The 16,900-nt window shown below is 49.6% G+C and overlaps 2 protein-coding genes and 1 non-coding gene across 3 annotated transcripts; 1 reads left to right on the forward strand and 2 right to left on the reverse strand.

Moving 5' to 3' along the window:
• The first annotated feature begins 1,686 nt into the window (after nt 1-1,686).
• TRNAM-CAU (transfer RNA methionine (anticodon CAU)) lies at nt 1,687-1,836 on the forward strand. Its single transcript has 2 exons — nt 1,687-1,724; nt 1,801-1,836. It is a non-coding gene; the product is annotated as a tRNA-Met (tRNA).
• A 711-nt stretch (nt 1,837-2,547) lies between these two features.
• On the reverse strand, nt 2,548-4,732 carry LOC125515401 (putative F-box protein PP2-B12). Its single transcript, XM_048680868.2, has 3 exons — nt 4,151-4,732; nt 3,947-4,065; nt 2,548-3,231 (listed from the first exon to the last, which is right to left on the reverse strand). Exons 1-3 carry the CDS (start codon nt 4,424-4,426, stop codon nt 2,733-2,735), a joined length of 894 nt encoding a protein of 297 aa, XP_048536825.1. The 5' UTR covers nt 4,427-4,732; the 3' UTR covers nt 2,548-2,732.
• A 7,693-nt stretch (nt 4,733-12,425) lies between these two features.
• On the reverse strand, nt 12,426-14,308 carry LOC125515402 (F-box protein PP2-B10). The gene is made up of 3 exons (XM_048680869.2): nt 13,884-14,308; nt 13,675-13,793; nt 12,426-13,100 (listed from the first exon to the last, which is right to left on the reverse strand). The coding sequence occupies exons 1-3, from the start codon at nt 14,157-14,159 to the stop codon at nt 12,602-12,604; spliced, it is 894 nt and encodes a 297-aa protein (XP_048536826.1). The 5' UTR covers nt 14,160-14,308; the 3' UTR covers nt 12,426-12,601.
• Nucleotides 14,309-16,900: the final 2,592 nt, after the last annotated feature.

A 16,900-nucleotide genomic window follows, 5' to 3' on the forward strand; every position in this document is an offset into this window, starting at 1 on the left:
TCAAGACTGTGTCCAAAACCAGAGTCAAATCTCTACTAATGCCATAGAGCATGTCAACGTTGTACAACGTTGGTACTAGGCTAGTTAGGGTTTCTCTTGCCTCCCGCCGGCGACGTCGCCGGTCCGTCCCGTCTCCGGTGGCCTTAGAGTCATGGAGGCGGAGTGGATCTCGGCCCTTATCGATGGGAGGGCTCTGTTTTTGGATTTTTTTTGAGTTTTGTTAGGGTTTATGTTCTACTTAGGAAGGCGAGACGGCGGCGACTCCCTGAAAATAGAATAAAGGTCTCCCCGCCTAGCCCCTGTTCCGGTGATGCGTCTAGCATCGTCGGTGGGCATGTGGAGGTGTGTCTCCGGCGGATCTGTCTTTGGTGGATTTGCTCGGATCTGTTCGTCGTTCGTATATGTTCCCGTGTCTTCAGGTTAGATCCTTCTGATCTACACTCTTCGTCAGCGGCGGTTGCTGTTCTGGTGCGTTGGTTCTATGGGGCCTTAGCACGACGACTTCCCGACTGTCTACTACAACAAGGTTTGCCCGGCTCCGGCGAGGGAGGGGCGATGACAACGGCGCGCCTTCGGCTCGCTTCAGTGCTTGTAGTCGTCGCTAGGTGGTTTACGAATCTGGATGTAATTTTTATTATTTCTAGCGTTCGTTGTACTACCATAATTAAAGATGAATAGATTGAAAGTTTTCTCGCAAAAAAAAATCTCTACTAATGCCGGTATTTGGTCGTGCAGAAGCACTGGTTCCAAAGGTCGTTTAGACCCTGACATCGCCACCGGTGGGTATATATAGAGAAAATTCCTTATTTGACACTGTCTTAAAATCTGGTTCCTTATTTGACATTGGAAAAGTTTTTCTTCCTTATTTGACAGTAGTCCTAAATTTTATTCCCTATACGACACTTCCATCCATTTTAAGCCTAAATGACACCTGAAAAGACAATTTTACCCCTCATGCGGTATGTGTGTGTGCGCGCGCGTGTGTGCTGGTGCGTGTGTGGGTGCACGCGCACATGTGTGCTGCTGCTGCATGTGTGTATGTGCATGTGGGCTGCCGCGTGTGTGTTTGCTTCTGCGTGTGTACGTGCGTGTGTGTGCTGTTGCGTGCCTATGTGCTGCATGCGTGTGTGCTGCTGCTGTGTGTGTGTGCTGCGTGCGTGTGTTGCTGCGTGTGTGTGCGCGTGCATGTGTGTTGCTGCGTGTGTGTGCGCGTGCATGTGTGTGCACACGCGCGTGCGTGTTGTTGCGTGTGTGTTGGTGCATGTGTATGTGTTGCTGCGTGTGTGCTTCTGCCCTCGCACTGATGCTGTGTGTGTGCGCTATTGCCCCACACACATACCACATGAGGGGCAAAAGAGTCTTTTCATGTGTCACTTAGGTTTAAAATGGATGAAAATGTCATATAAGGAATAAAATTTAGAACTTGTGTTAAATAGAAAAGAAAAACTTTTTCAGTGTCAAATAAGGAAGCAGTTTTTTAAGATAATGCCAAATAAGGAATTTTCTCGTACAGATATCATCTGTATGCACACAAACAAAACCACAAATGACTGTTGCTCCATCTTGCCATACTGCTGCTTATTACTGTAGTTCTCTGCAACCAACAAACCTGTGTGAAAATATGCATGGTAGAGTACGTTACTCAACGAATATAAAGGATGTTGGAGATGGGCGGCGAACAAGGACGGGGCGGTGGCGCAGTTGGTTAGCGCGTAGGTCTCATAGCTGCATTGAGCGATCGAGTGGCTGGGCGGTGGGGCCGGCGCACGTTGAGGATAAAAATCTCAGAGCTAGTGAGTAATCCTGAGGTCGAGAGTTCGAGCCTCTCTCGCCCCAAATTTCTTTTCTTTTTCTTCCCTATCTGCCTTTTTTATAACAAGGACTGAATCATTCATCGTACACCAATTGGGGTGGTGGCGCAGTTGGCTAGCGCGTAGGTCTCATAGCTAAAATATGTGAGTGATCCTGAGGTCGAGAGTTCGAGCCTCTCTCAACCCAATTCCTTTTTCCTTTTTTTTTCTCTGACTTTTCTTCAGTTCAGTTGAATCAAATTTATGTTCTACTAATAATCTTCACGGTTTACCAGAGGAAAAATAATCCTATATTCCTATTCCTGCAGAAACTCTCCTTTCTTTCGCATAATTTCCCCTCGCGCATTTTCTCGCCAAAACTCTCTTCTTTCCTTGACATAGTTTCTCCTCAAAGGCCAGAGGAAAAAATAATCCTATTGCTGCAGAAACTCTCCTTTCTTTCACATAATTTTTCCTAGCGCATTTTCTCGCTGAAACTCTCTTCTTTCCTTGACATAGTTTCTCCTCAAAGGCTTGTGCTGCTTTTTGAATCCAATTTCATCGTCTTCTAGTCTTCACAGTCGGCCCAAGGAAATTGAAAACTAAATGCTCGCAGCCAGGGCAAATAAGATAGTGACAGAAACATATATGAAGAGATTCTGCAGAATCCTGCGCGAAAACAACCTTTTGTTCATTGCCGAGAAGCCACGAGGATCTCACATAACCAGATGCCAAGGAGCCACTAGACACAAGGATCTCACATAGCCAGACGCAAATCTGCTTAACCCGTAACTCATCAGTCATAGTAGGTAGCATAGTTTGTACACATAGTATGCTTTAGCAGCAAAAGGAGAAGTGTTCAAAACCACACACTACAGATGATATGTTTTCCCTTATTCATTTACATCGACCCGGGCGAGTCGAATCCCAGGGGCTCCTCACTCAGCCCGATTTCTTCCGTCTGATCTCGATGCCCTGCACGATGAGGCCGCTCTTCCAGTTCCCGCCTTTGGTCTCCATCAGGCTGATGGACACCTCGCCGTCGTCGGCCCCCTCGTTGAGGAACTCCCCCAGCTCCAGCTCCATCCACCCGTCGGCCCTTTGCTGTGGGAGCGTGACATTCTCTTCGTGGGATACTACGCGGCGGTTCCTTCTCCTGAGTCTTAGCCGCGGAAAGGGAACCATCGGCCGGTAGTTCTCGGGCACCCCACCCTTGCCGTCGTCGTCATCATTACCTTGGAGGCAAACCTTGCGGGTTGTGTTGGTTGCTCCGGCGCTGATCGATGCCTCCTGGACAGGAAAATCCAGCCCGTAGAAATTATCGGTCGTCCTGAAGACCATGTAGGCGGCATAGGTTGTGTCCTGGGAGAGCATCTTGCTATGTATCTTCCCGCGGATCTCGAACCAGCAAACATGCATGAGTTGGGCACCTTCAGAGAACCTGTCGCAAACATAGGGTCAGCATTTGTAACAAAGACAAAAACCAATCAACACCTTAAGTTGAAGAGAACGATCCAGCATTGCAGCAAAGTTCCGTAACAAAGACAAAAACCAATCAACAGCATAAGTTGCTGAAATTGATCTAGAATTGCAGAGAGATCCTGTGACTTGGTATTAACCACGTATTGCCTACTGTCAACAAGGTAGATCATAGAAATCACATTGTTTATGCAAAGTGTCATCTATGTGCTGTGCATGGTTCATAAAGAACAAAGTTGTAAAGGGCACGCCCTCTGCTCTTGACAGCAAGGAAGATAAAAGTAGCACTTGGTTCTGCTTATGTGTGAAGGAACTAGCATGTACAGCGGTATTCCACTCTCCAAATGAAACTGACTTCAACTTAACCACTTCCAAACAGTTTCGAGATCTTCAACAACTGATTTGAACTATGTTCTTATCATAAATTTTGCTAGTCAGAACCATGCAGAAATCCCTATTCTGAGTTTTTGGCTCACGGCAAAGGTAGTTTGATCTACCATCCTATATAACCTCGTCAAATTAATTGCAATCAAGCGCGTGAGACCGCAAAGCAACAGCACAATCAGATCAAATGCAGTTGCAGTTAGATGAGCAGCAACATTCAGAAACATTCAGGAACACAGGCTAGATGCAATTCGGACAATCTGCATCGGAATAGGAGAGAGCGGCGAATGGACCTGGAGTCGTCGAGCGGGATCCAGGTCCAGTACTGCGGCGTGTCGCCCCACACGATGAAGAGGTTCCTGGCGGACAGCATGTAGCACTTGGCGCTGGTCTCCCTGTCCAGCCACATACTCTGCGCCCACACGACCATCAATTGATTAGAGATCGGCCGAATCTGTTGGGGGAATTAGGAATCAGCGTGCAGTACAGGCACGTACCACGAGCCTGTCCTGGAGGAGGGCGGGGCCGGCTGAGAGGCGGAGGAAGAGCTCCTTCTTGGAGGAGGGCGGGGCGGGGCCGGCCAGCTCCCCGTCGGCGAGCGGCGGGAGGCCGCCGGGGGGCAGGAAGCGGGCCCAGACGGCGTCGGAGTCGGCCGCGTCGCGGAAGGCCGGGGACACCGCCGCGGCCCGGCAGGCGTCGCGCGGGGACGTGCGGGCCAGCGCCGCCGAGACGAGCTCCTCCGGCAGGCGCGCGATCTCGCAGGCCTCCTCCATCGATCGGTTCCGCTGCTTGTGATTCGAGATTCGTCGGAGGAGGAGGAGAGTGCGAGAGAGTTGCAATTGGTTTGGCTGTCCGGGGATGGGGATGGGGATCTATAGGGTGTGGCCGTGTAGAAGGCAGCCAGAGGCTTAACGACCAAGCAGCGGTTTGATTTTGTGGATTGATTAATTTGGGACGAAGCAACAGATGGCAGGTAGGAGGACACCCGGCGGCTAGGTGGCCGCCCGGTGGGAAATAGTGCTACCAAGCCTCAGGTGCTATCGTGATACGGACTTTTGAGCCGTCGGATCTCAAACGAAACGGCATCGGAAAGCTATGGATCAGCTGGACTTAAGCACAATTTTCAAATTTTTAAGAGGCTTTTATGCAAAAAGTTACAGACTTCTTGGGATTCATTGGATCTCAGATCCAACGGCTGCCCAAAAGTTCATATCACCGTAGCACTTGAGGTGTTCTCCTTGCCGGTTGTGGTGGCCTCATGGGAGGCACTATGTGGTGTCCCGGGTTTCACCGAGTCTCATTTGGCAGGCTTTACTTTTGAAAAAAAATCAGGGCTTAGATTTTCATTTCAAATCTACTTTCTTTCTTTGGAATTACATTTTTTTCAGGAAAAAGGGTTTTTATTCCAGAATTACAGAGTTACTATCAAGAGGCAAGATTTCCTCGATACATGGGACCTTCTCTGTAGCCATACAACTGTGCTACATTCAGTACAATTATGTCTTGCCAAACAATCTATTACTCTATTTTGATCACGATGTAGCTTTTATGAAATTAACCAGAAGAGTTTTAAGCTCCAAAGCTAGATGACCGTAAACCAAAACGATTGAGATAATCATCACTGAGAATCGAAAGAGCCATCGACGAATAGGAAGATCTGTATATTGTATTGCAGGCATCACGCCTTGCATCAGCGCATGGAAGATTCGTTTGGAATTACTTGATGCTTAATAATATTTTATTACTTTGAAAACTTTGTGAAAATAAACAAAAATGTACAATTAACATGATAATTGTGTTTAGTATCACAATTTACAACAACCAATTTGATCCACGGATCTTGAGAAAGGCAAACTCATTGTGAATAATTGCAGTCCAGCAAGATACAAATGTCTGTTTTGATGGTATCTTTCTTATGACACGATGCCTTTCTTTGTTCTAGTCTTGATGCTCCGCACAATGACACCTCTGTTCACACTAGTAAGCGTACACGTTCAACAACGCATGTCTCAACCAATATTACAACCTTATGTGAGAATTTACATGCATTGTCCGAGTTTCATAATACACCACACAGTTATTATGGAATGGAGGGAGTATAATTTAAATGAGTTTCAAGAATTTCATAGTTTAACTATAATATTATGCATTTCTCAATGTAGCAAAATCATAGAAGGTGCAATGCATGTCCAGACAATTATAGATTATGTTTGCAGGTGCAAGGGAAATTAGTGTACACAGTAAGTAAAGATAAATATATAGCATTGCAAAACATATGGTGTATCTCCTCAACGCTTTTCTGACTCTTAACATGGTATCGGAGATACAAACATAACAGTTCACAAGTAGCTTCTGCATATCTGGAATACAAAATGAGATTTCGCTTGATGGTTAGACATGAGTCATACATCCTATCTTCTATGTTTTTTTCTAAGCAAATGCCATCATGGCTTGCTTTATTTATCAAAGAATATTTACATCACCATCAATGGAATAATCATACTACGTAGATCATCAGTCCCAACACTACATTGAGGAGTTAAATGCATAAAACCAACACAATAGTGTCATGGCTAGTAGAAAACCATCACAATAGGAATCGTGACGAAACACACCATTATAGGACCCTAATATCCAACGTACGTCAGCTCTGGGAGGACCCCCGTGAATGATTTGTTTGTCCCAGGATGGTCCATCGAGCGAACCCTTTTGATCGTTGAAAACGTCGCTTGTATAGGTTTGATCAATGACTAGTTGATCGATTCAGGTCTTAAAAAGCTGTCCAAATCCCATCCCATTCACCCAAAAAAGTGCCACGCGGTTCTTGTGCTGCCCATAGGCCCAATTATCTTCTTTTTTTAGAAAAAATGACAACAATAAAAAAGGATCCTAATTGCCATGATCAGAATTATGATTGTCATGCTAAACTTTTAAAACTATCATGGTTAAAAAAGGAAAAAATGCAATGACATTAAAAATTAAAATGCCATCCTCTAAATAATAAAATATGCCATCCTCTTAATAATAAAAATACCATGTTATTGAATATTAAAATGACATGCTCTTAAAAATTAAAACTGCCAAGTTAATGATAAATACAAATGCCATACTCTTAAGAATAAACAACCATCCACTTAATAATAAAAATGCCATGTTGTTGATTACGAAATTGACATCCTCTTAAAAATAAAAATACCATGTTATTAACTATTAAAAATGCCATGCTCTTAATAATAAACTAATGTCTTATTAATAATAAAATGACATGTTTTTAGTAATAAAACGGCCATCCTATTATTAAAATGACATGTTATTTGACTATTAAAATGCCATGCTCTTAATACATAAAAACCGCCATGGTACCGATAACAAAATGCCATGCTCTTAAAAAATAAAACTATAATAAAAGAAGGACCTATGAACTGTCATGCTACCTAAAAAATGCGCATGACAAGTTTTGAAAAACATTGTAACGCCCCGTGACCGATGTGCCAGGTGTCCTCCAGTTATTCGCTGTTGTTGCTTTGTCATTGCTTGCGTGTCATGCATTGCATATCATGTCATCATGTGCATTTCATTTGCATACATGTTCGTCTCATGCATCCGAACATTTTCCCCGTTGTCCGTTTTGCAATCCGGCGCTCCTATCTCCTCCGGTGTCCCTTTCTACCTTCTTTTCGTGTGTGGGGGGTTAAACATTTCCGGATTGGACCGAGACTTGCCAAGAGGCCTTGGTTTACTACCGGTAGACCGCCTGTCAAGTTTCGTATCATTTGGACTTCGTTTGATACTCCAAAGGTTAACCGAGGGACCGAAAAGGCCTCGTGTGTGTTACAGCCCAACACCCTTCTAAAGTGGCCAAAAACCCACCTAAACCTCCTCCATCATCTCGGTCGTTCGATCACGATCGCGTGGCCGCAAACCGCACCTCATTTGGACTCTCCTAGCTCCCTCTACCTATAAATATGTGTCTCCCTCCGAAATTCTCACGCAGACGAAACCCTAGCCCCGCTCCTCCTCGCTGCCGGACATGTCCGCGCCCGCGCGCGTCCAATCTCCACCTCACTCCGACCAATACCAGGGTGCCACGTCACCGCCGCCACCGCCCTCATCCACTCACGCGCTGCCACCTCACTCTCTCTCTCCTCCCCACTTCGCCGCGCCGCCGGACCCGCCCGAGGCCCATCGCCGGCCCGCCTCGGGGCCGAACCGGGCCAGACTCCGCGCGCCGCCCGAGCCTCGTCCCGCCGCCTTCCTCGCCGGCGAGCGCCGCCCGACGCCGCCACCGCCATCGCCGGCGGGCCGCAACGCCGTTCGCCTCGTCGCCTGCGAGCCCGCGCCCCGCGCGCCATCCTCCCCGCCGCCTACAGCGCGCCTCGCCGCCGCCGCCTTCACCGGCCCCCGCGCCGGCGAGCTCCACCGGTGCCACTCCGCGCCGCCGCCTCTCATTCGCCGGCGCCGCTGCCCGACCACCGGTCTTCGTCGCCGCCCTCCGCGGTTCCACGCCGCCCCGTCGTCAGGACCGCGCCGGCCCCGCCTTGCGCTGCCCTGGCCCCGCTCGAGCTCACCGGAGAAGCTCCGGCGACCGGAGCCGCCCCTCGCCGGAGATCCCCTCCGTCACCGGATCTGGTGAGGGTGGACCAGATCCACCACTCCCCGAACCAAACACCCCGTTTCAGATCTGCACCGAGCCGTCCCGCTTCTCTCCGTCCCGCATTGACTTTTCACGGAGGTATAAATTCTACGAAGTCCCCGAGATTTCCATGTTTCAAATGCCCATGTTCATCATGTCGTAACTTCGCACCCGTAACTCCGTTTTGGGTGTGTAGTATATCAAAATGTTCGTCTCAGAGAGAACATCATTTCATCTCATTGCATCATTTTCATTTGAGCTCATCTTGATGCCCGAAATTCTGTTGGAAGAGAGCTATTTGAGTTAATTGTCAGATCTGCTACACCAAATAGCTATTTGTCATTTTTGCCATGATTATTGTGTGCATGATATGCTCCTGAGCTCTACATGAGTTTTGTTATATGCTTTGCCATCTTTCCAGAGGTGTCAACCATGTATTTTTTGTGATATGTGTGGTGACTAGCACAAGCTTGCAAAGTAGTGCATTCGTTAATGCTGATTTCAGGGACTTAGAATTCCACTAAGTCCTTGATCTGTTTTTATCAATATGCCATATGTTCATGTTGTTCCCTAGTGATCCGTGCCTCTTTTGAGTATGATCAGTAAGGATGTTTTGTTAATATTGTGGTGCTCTATCCACCCATGTCTTTGTTTGCAATTATGGAGCACCCTAGCTTGAGTCATTCGAGCTCTACTTTTGCTATTTCGTAATTCCTGGCAGATTGTCTACTTGTTAGCGATTTTGCCGAGGATGTTGTTATTGATCCGTGCATGATATGTTATTATTCTTGTCATGTCTAGTTTGTATAATGTGGATTCTTGATGGGTGTGTGCTTATATTGTCATGCCTTGCTCTGTAGTGAGTGCATCGAGCTCGTAAACATGCCTACTTGTTAACAGATTTGCATGCTCCAGTTTTTCACTAAGTCTGTAACCTGATTATGTTTTTGCCATGTTCACATGCTTGCAGTTGTATTTTCTGATCCCTTTTGGCTCAAGGTCACTACGGGACTTTTTTGTTAAGCTATTTGAGTAGCTCCATGCCATGCCTTTCTTTGCCATGTTAAGTTCCTGTAGCATATAGTTTTCATGCTCCAAAGTGTGCTACCTGATCTGAAATTCTAGACTAGTGTTAATTTCACTAAGTCTGAGATCTGCTTACCAATTGCACTTTTGCCATGCTTGTTTGAACCTGTTAATGGATGAATTGGCCGTAGCTCAGTGTTCATCTTTTGTTAAGCATCTTGAGTGGATCCCTGCCATGTATTTTGTTGCCATGTTTGAGTGCTGTAGCTTAATTATCTTGACGCATTTAGATGGCTACTTGCTGTTTATCGCAGACCGGTGCCATATTTGTTTTGCTTACCATTTCCAAACCGTGCATCCGATTCCAGTGTTCTTTATATCGATTTCAACCGAAATCACCTCACCTTTCCAGTGGCACACTTGGATTTCCAAGTTGAGGCCAGGTTCAATCATTTCTTTGCAAATAATGCATATGCATCGCATACCGCATCCCGCATATCATATCATGTTCATTGTGTTGGTTGTTTACTATGTTGTGTGCTTCTTTCCGGTGTTTGCTTCTTCGGGTTGGTTCCGACAACGTCGCGTTTGTGAGGACCCGTTCATCTATGTCCATTTGTCTTCTTCATGGACTCGTTCTTCTTCCTTGCGGGATTTCGGGCAAGATGACCATACCCTCGAAATCACTTCTATCTTTGCTTGCTTAGTTGCTCGCTCTTTTGCTATGCCTATGCTGCGATACCTACCACTTGCTTATCATGCCTCCCGTATTGTTGAACCAAGCCTCTAACCCACCTTGTCCTAGCAAACCGTTGTTTGGCTATGTTACCGCTTTGCTCAGCCCCTCTTATAGCGTTGTTAGTTGCAGGTGAAGATTGGAGCTTGTTCCATGTTTAGAACATGGATATTTTGTTGGGATATCACAATATCTCTTATTTAATTAATACATCTATATACTTGGTAAAGGGTGGAAGGCTCGGCCTTATGCCTGGTGTTTTGTTCCACTCTTGCCGCCCTAGTTTCCGTCATATCGGTGTTATGTTCCCGGATTTTGCGTTCCTTACGCGGTTGGGTAATAATGGGAACCCCTTGACAGTTCGCCTTGAATAAAACTCTTCCAGCAATGCCCAACATTGGTTTTACCATTCGCCACCTAGCCTTTTCTTTCCCTTGGGTTCTGCAGACTCAAGGGTCATCTTTATTTTAAACCCCCGGGCCAGTGCTCCTCTGAGTGTTGGTCCAAACTGAGCGATGTCCGGAGCTACCAGGGGCAACTCTGGGCTGGCCCACCCGACGTCTGGCTCATCTGGTGTGCCCTGAGAACGAGATATGTGCAGCTCCTATCGGGATTTGTCGGCACATTCGGGCGGTGTTGCTGGTTTAGTTTTACCTTGTCGAAATATCTTGTAACCGGGATTCCGAATCTGATCGGGTCTTCCCGCTAGAAGGAATATTCTTCGTTGACCGTGAGAGCTTGTGATGGGCTAAGTTGGGACACCCCTGCAGGGATTTGAACTTTCGAAAGCCGTGCCCGCGGTTATGGGAAGATGGGAATTTGTTAATGTCCGGTTGTAGAAAACCTGAAGTTGACCTTAAATTAAAATGCATCAACCGCGTGTGTGATCGTGATGGTCTCTTTCCGGCGGAGTCCGGGAAGTGAACATGGTGTTGGAGTTATGCTTGACGTAGGTTGTTCTAGGATCACTTCTTGATCATACTTTTATCGACCGTGCTTTGCCTTCTCTTCTCGCTCTCATCTGCGTATGTTAGCCACCATATATGCTAGTCGCTTGCTGCAGCTCCACCTCATACCTTTTATCCTACCTATAAGCTTAAATAGTCTTGATCACGAGGGTGTGAGATTGCTGAGCCCCCGTGACTCACAGATACTTCCAAAACCAGCTTGCAGGTGCCGTTGAACCGTGCAGATGACGCAACCAAGCTCAAGGAGGAGCTCGATGAAGATCTTGTCCTTTATGTTGTTTCGTTCTAGTTGATCAGTAGTGGAGCCCAGTTGGGGTCGATCGGGGACCTTGTCGCATTTGGGGTTCTTCTTTTATTTTGGTTCCGTAGTTGGACCTTGATTGTATTTGGATGATGTAATGCTTTATTCTTGTAATTGTGTGAAGTGGCGATTGTAAGCCAACTATGTATCTTTTCCCCTATTGTATTACATGGGTTGTGTGAAGATTACCTCACTTGCGACATTGCTTTCAATGCGGTTATGCCTTTAAGTCGTGCTTCGACACATGAGAGATATAGCCGCATCGAGGGCGTTACAAACATCCTCTCTGAAAAGTAGGGATTTTTGTTCTATAAAGATAAAATAAAAACAAATTATTTTTTGCAAATGAAAGAAGAATTTAAAAAATAGTTCACCAAAATACATAAAGGAGATTTGAGCACAGCTATTAAAGAAACCTAGCTTTAGCCCAGTAGTGAGCGTGCTTGGTACTCAAGCACTCTCTCTGTAAACTAATATAAAAGCGTTTAGATCACTATATTAGTAATTTAAACAGTCTTATATTAGTTTACGGAGGAAATACTTCTTTGGAGGTCATGAGTTTGACTCCCTCAGCCTCACACCGCTCGTCATTTATTTGAAAAATAATAAAGAGAGGGAAGTTTGCTAGATCCTTTCACAGCAAAGCACTCCAGAGAGTTGACGTGACGTTGGCCTTGCGTCAAGATCCGTGTGGCGACCTGCAAGATGTTTGCTAGGGTTGGCCTCCTGGCAAACGTTAGTCAATTAGCATTTCCAGGCAAGAAACTACCCATGACACACGCTGAAACAGGAAAACAAATCCCAGTATTTAGGGCATGTGCAATGGTCTAGACAACATCTGTCTGTAATACTTGTGCATGTAATCTGCAGACGGCACCACAGACACCTCCTACAATAGAGCGACTGTTTTGCTGTCTATAGAAAGTGAAACTGCCGTCCGTGTTGCTTGTTCGCCTCTGTGCAAATTCTTCTTCCTCCTTCCAGTACTTGTATCCTCTCTATCCTCCAGTAGATAAAATTCTGAATCTTAACAATTACCTTTTCCAATTCTTCCTAAGGTCATGCTGCCAATTCTCCAGCCATGAATTATTTTCCTTTCGTGGTGCTCTCACGATTGAAACACATCCACTTTCAAATTAACGTCAATGTACATTAACTATGTGTACACTGATATGCTTTAGCAGCAAAAGGAGAAGTGTTCAAAAACACACACTACAGACGATATGCTTTCCTTGTTCATTTACTTTGACCCGGGCAAGTTTAATCCTACTAGGAGCTCCTCACTCAGCCTGATTTCTTACGTCTGATCTCAATGCCCTGCACGATGAGGCCGCTCTTCCAGTTCCCACCTTTGGCCTCCGTCAGGCTGATGGACACCTCGCCGTCTTCACCCCCCTCGTTGAAGAACTCGCCCAGCTCCAGCTCCATCCATCCGTCGGTCCTTTGCTGAGGGAGTGCGACATTTTCTTTGTGTAGGCCATTCCTTCTCATGGACCAGTAGTTCTCGGGCATCCCACAGTCATCGTAGTCGTCATCGTCATCATTGTCGCCGTCGTCGTCGTCATCATCATTGTTATGTTGGAGGCAAACCTTGCGGGTTAAGTTGGTTGCTCCAACGCTGACCGATGCCTCCTGGACCGGAAATGCCAGCCCATAGAAATCATCAGTTTTCTTGAAGACCATGTAGGCGGTATAGGTTGTGTCCAGGGAAAGCAGGTTGCTGTGTATCTTCCCACGGATCTCGAGCCAGCAAACATGCCTGAGTTGAGCACCTTCGGAGAACCTGCCGCAAACATAGGGTCAGAGTCTGTAACAAAGATTGCCGACTGTGAAAAAGGTACATTATAGTAGAAATCACATTGTTCATGCAAAGTGTCATCTATGTGCTGTGCATAGTTCATAAAAAAACAAAGTTGTAAAGGGCATTGCCCTTCGCTCTTGACAGCGTGGAAGATAAAAGTAGCACTTAGTTGTGCCACTTGCCAAATGAAATTGACTTCAACTTAACCTGTTTCAAACAGTTTCGGGATCTTCAACAACTGATTTCAAGTGATATTCTTATCATAAAATTTGCTAGTCAGAACCATACTGAAATCCCTATTCTGAGTTTTTGGCTCACAGCAAAGGTAGTTTGATCTAGTACCATCCTACCACTCACAGTTGCAGGTTGCACCAAATTAACCACGTCAAATTAATTGCAATCAGACACGTGAGACCACAAAGCAACAGCACAATCAGATCAAATGCAATTGCAGTTAGATGAGCAGCAACATTCAGAAACATTCAGGAACACAGGCTAGATATAATTTGGATAATCTGCACCTCTGCACCAGAACAGGAGAGTGCGACGAACGAACCTGGAGTCTTGGAGTGGGATCCAGGTCCAGTACTCGGGCGTGTTCCCCCACACGATGAAGAGGTTCCTGGCGGACAGCATGTAGCACTTGGCGCCGGTCTCCCTGTCCAGCCACACGCTCTGCGGGCGCGCGGACAACCACCGAACAATCAAGTCAAAACGAGGACGAATCTGTTAGTAGAGTTGGGGGATGGTCGTGCAGGCACGTACCACGAGCTTGTCCTGGAGGAGGGCGGGGCCGGCGGAGAGGCGGAGGAAGAGCTCCTTCTTGGAGGAGGGCGGGGCGGGGGCAGCCAGCTCCCCGTCGGCGAGCGGCGGGAGGCCGCCGGGGGGCAGGAAGCCGGCCCAGACGGCGTCGGAGTCGGCCGCGGCGCGGAAGGCCGGGGAGACGGCGGCTGCGCGGCAGGCGTCGCGCGGGGAGGTGCGGGCGAGCGCCGCCGAGAGGAGCTCCTCCGGCAGGCGCGCGATCTCGCAGGCCTCCTCCATCGGTGATCGAGCGAGATTGGCAACTGGTTTGGCGGTGTGAGGATGGGGGATCGTAATCCCCACGGATATTCTTTTACACCGTGCTCGGAGAGCGCGGGCGGAGGCTTAGCCACGAAGCACTCGGGAGGAGCAGCGGGTTGATTGGGATTAATTTGGGGCGAAGCAACAGATGGCAGGTAGGCGGGCAGGGGCGCGGGACAATCCAGGCCGGTTGTGGACATGTGGTAACGGCATTTCAAAGCGGGCCCTCAAACCGCATCCGTTTGGACTGGATGTGTTTTGCCATAAAAAATATACATGCTTTCCCATACTCTGTATCCGCAACCTTCTCCTCCAACGCTGTTGATGTATCTTCCTGGCTGCCATCCATGCATTGTCGGACGTACCCACGCGCATGTTCGCCTTGTAGCACGGCACCCTCCACCTAGGATCCGTCCGCAACCAGATACCCTTTGCCCCATTGTCGACGATGTCTATGACGATCCATGCTTGGCAGGTGTTCGTTCAAATGCCATTGAGCTAAATTTCTAGCTTGCTGTCGTTTTTTAGAATACGAAGGATGGCAGGGTACTCGAGTATGGAGAATGAGTTGTTGTGTGATGCGTGGTTGACTGCATCCGCGAATCCCGTAGATAGAAGCAGAAGAGGGCTCTTCTGGCAGAGCGTGCATGATTCGTTACACGCACAATAGTATATTACGCCCTGCAACATGCACATCATCCATAAACGCAATGTGAAGTCGTTAGCATATCGATGGTACACCATTCATACCACCGTCGGCAAGTTTTGTGGCGCGGTTGATATGCTGGAGGTAAGGGCATCTCCAGCCGTTGGCCCCAGGGGCGCCTAAAATCGCCGCCTGGGGGTGAGCCGGCGCAAAAATTGGGCCTGGGGGCGAGTTGGTCCCCAGCCGCCGGCCCCAGGGCCGCCCCCAGGCTCGTTTTAAAATAAAAGAAGTTCGGCGAAGTTCGGCTTAAACACGATAAAATCCGGCCAAACATGATAAATTTCGGCCAAACACGATAAATTTCGGCACATTTCGGCGAAGTTCGCGGATTTTCATTACATAGCACATATACATAAACTAATCTAAAGGAAAAATTGGCTGAAGTCGCCGCCGTCGCCGCCATCGTCGTCGTTGGCCTTCTCCTCCTTGACGCGGGCGCCCCTGCTGGACCCCTGCCCGGCGTCGCCATGGCGGACTGGTGGCGGCGCATCGTCGTCGTTGTCGCTGTCGCAAATGACGAGACTCCGCCTTCGTCGCGGCCGCGTCGACGCTCCGCGAAGCGAAGCAGGGCGGCGCACTGGCGCTCCTTCGCCTTCTCCAGGCGCTCCTTCTCCATCGCTATGGAGTCCCTGCGCGCCCATTCCAGGGCCGCGTCGTCGTCGTCGAGCTCCGTCGTCACCGGCGCGGCCGGCTCCTTCTTCATCGGCGCGAGCCCTGGCTCCGTCTTTGGCTTGACGAAGCGTGGAGGAGGAGCCGACGAGTAGGCGCGCCGGCCGCCCTCGTTGATGACGATGCCGGCGCTGCGAGTGCGCCGGCCGAGCGGCGTCTCCGCCGCGGGCTCGGCCTTGACGCCGAGAAGGGCCGGAGTGCCGGAGGAGTGCGATGAAGATAGGGAGGAGGAAGAAGAGGAGGAGGACCCGAACCTCCTTGGCGCCCATGGCCCGACGCGTCGGTGCTGCGCCGGGGCGGCCGCCCTCGCCGGGTACGCCAACGGCGGGTCGTTGCCGCCCTCGAGGTACGTCAGCACGCCCTCGAGTGTGCGGCCGGGACGCCCCACCACAGGTGGCGCCCCTCGCTGTTCTGCCGGCCACCAACCACTGGCGCGCCGTTGATGGACGCCAAGCGCTGCTGCTGGCGGCGCTCGAAATACGCCGCCCAACCCGCGTGGTTGTCGGCGGCGTACTGGGGGAGGGAGAGTTGGGTGTCGGTGAGGGAGGCGCGCACGACCCCGACTTCCTTGGCGAAGTACTTCGGCTTCGCCACGGCGTCGGGCAACGGGGGAATGGGCACTCCCCCGGCGCTGAGCCCCCACCCCGTCGGCCCGGCGCGCATGTCCGGCGGCGCCGGGATGTTCGCCTGGAACATGAGCCAGGACTCCTGTTCGCGGAGCGAACGGCGGCCGAAGCCGTTGGCCGCCGCCTCGTCTCCGGGGAAGCGTTCCGCCATGGCGACGGGCTCGGGAGAGGTAGAGAGATAGAGGGAGGGGCTGGGCGGCGGTGCTCGGGAGAGGTAGGGAGAGGGAGGAGCTGGGCGGCGGCGGGGGGCGGGGCTGGTGTGGGCACAGGCGAGTGCAGGCCACCGGCTATATAGCTGCGCCGCATCCGTGTGTACGCGTGCGAGGGAGGGGAGGCGTCGGCGCGCCGTCCCGTGACGCGCCGCCCGTGAGGAATCAATGGCAAGGCTGACCGGCGGCAGCCTTGGCATTGATTCCCCGCGGGAACCGAGGCCGTTAGGGGAAGACGAGGTGCCGTGTCGTTGACGCGGCGGGCCCGCGGCTGTTTCGCGCCAAAACAGTTCGCCCCGGCGCCCCCGGGCGCCCCCAGCGCGCCGGGTTCGGCCTGGGTTCGCCGGCGCTGTTTTCGGCCTAGGCCGGCGAAAATCGGGCTCCTGGGGACACGACTGGGCCGTTTTTTTGGCGCCGGCGCGAAAAAATCATCTGGGGAGGCCTTCCTGGGGGCGCGGCTGAAGATGCCCTAAGGTAGCCATTGTGCGCGACAGCCGTGGAGATCGTAAA

The sequence above is a fragment of the Triticum urartu genome, chromosome 6A (assembly GCF_056163025.1).
Source record: "Triticum urartu cultivar PI428250 chromosome 6A, HENAU_Tu73, whole genome shotgun sequence".
NCBI lineage: Eukaryota > Viridiplantae > Streptophyta > Magnoliopsida > Poales > Poaceae > Triticum > Triticum urartu.